The sequence below is a fragment of the Eimeria mitis genome, genomic scaffold, assembly GCF_000499745.2.
Source record: "Eimeria mitis Houghton genomic scaffold, Emh_scaff500, whole genome shotgun sequence".
NCBI classification, from domain to species: Eukaryota; Apicomplexa; class Conoidasida; order Eucoccidiorida; family Eimeriidae; genus Eimeria; species Eimeria mitis.
Genome location: NW_013573301.1, coordinates 12,768 through 14,144, shown reverse-complemented (window position 1 = coordinate 14,144; position 1,377 = coordinate 12,768). Strand labels below are relative to the sequence as shown.

General features: G+C 48.8%; 1 protein-coding gene across 1 annotated transcript in view; it reads right to left on the bottom strand.

The window, feature by feature from the left end:
- The window catches only part of EMH_0014380 (SAG family member), a gene marked incomplete at both ends in the record, with an annotated part of 1,251 nt that extends 177 nt beyond the window's left edge, over positions 1 to 1,074 (bottom strand). The window contains 3 exons of the mRNA XM_013500098.1: positions 52 to 416; positions 602 to 771; positions 861 to 1,074. Coding sequence (XP_013355552.1) covers positions 52 to 416; positions 602 to 771; positions 861 to 1,074 — 749 coding nt within the window. The remainder of the gene's footprint in view (positions 1 to 51; positions 417 to 601; positions 772 to 860) is intronic.
- Between the last annotated feature and the right edge of the window lie 303 nt (positions 1,075 to 1,377).

Genomic DNA, 1,377 nt, shown 5'->3' with positions numbered 1-1,377 from the left:
ATGCATGAAACAGCGAAACATGCATGACAGTCATTGCAAAATGGTGCTTACGTAAAGGGTTCTTGGCTATCTTTCAAGGCGCTGGGCGAAGTAACGCAAATCAACGCATTCATGCTCTTGTCGGTATCAGTATTTCCCTCCCCCTCCTTGGCCTTTTGTTTTGCTGCAGGGCAGACGAAGTATGCACAGTCAACCGTCGGATTTGCTTGGGGATTGAAGAGGGAAATGAAGGAGACATTTTGGGTATTGTCGTAAGGTGAAGCGTTTGCTCCATATGCTGGTGGAACCTCCCCGTTGAAGTTTGTGAGGGCTTCCTTCCAGTAGTCGACTGCAGCCTGGCAATCAGCCTGTTCCCCTTCTTGAACTGCGTAGGCGACGGTGCCTGCGAGTGGGGTCAGTTCTGCAGGCGCTTTGTTCTGTTCATAATGCATGAGGAAGGAGACATAAAGCGTGCATTATTTTGGCTCCTTGTATGTGGCGTGTGCGTGTGTGTGTCTCCAAGTGTCTGCACGTGGCTGGCTTAAGTTTCACTGTAAAATCCGATGCCATAAGAGAGAGTACATATGATGTAGACAGTTTGCATCTCATTGTCGAGCCTCACAGTTTTCACTGCATTGCAGACATTTCCCAGGTATTCCGTGAGTTTGGCGGCTTGTTCTCGAGTATTTGCCCAGTCACTAGCAGAAAGTTTGAACATATTTTGTTGCGTGAGTTTATCGAAACCAACAGCACTTCGAGCCAGGTTCATTTGTTCCCAGCACTCCGCTCTTTCTGCAGGAAATCAGCACAAGAAACAAGTTTGAATTTTGCATCCCGTTTTTAGCAGACACGAAACGAAGCTCTTCTTACTGGTGGCTTACTGGCCTCGTTAGTAGCAGCTTCATCAACGCCTTCTCCATTGGCATCATCATCTTCTTCACCGAGTTCCCCCCCGCCTTGACCAACTCCACCACCTCCAATGTCTTGATCAGGACTGACATCGTCTACATCAGTTAGCTCTTTTCCATATGCCCAGCCGGCCTGCGAGAATAATATGGCGGTGGCCGCCACCGACAGGAGCTTCAGACCTGTCATTCTCGAAACCCAAGGAAGAAACGCCGAGCCCAAAGAAAATAAATAAATAAAACGTTTTCAGGAATTGTCTAAATGTTGACGACCATATCAAGTGGCAAAAGACTCCAGCGCGAGGAGAGACACCTGGTCTTGGGGCGGTCTTGTGGCTTGCGCAGTTCCGCGCCGATGGTCCGTTCTACACCTTCGTCCACGGTGTTTTTTATTCAGCGTAAAACGTTAAGTATGAGTGATACTTTGTGAAACGCAATATACACACATAACTTAGCGCTTCCACCTGGAGCGTAGGCCGCGGCGGGGATCGAC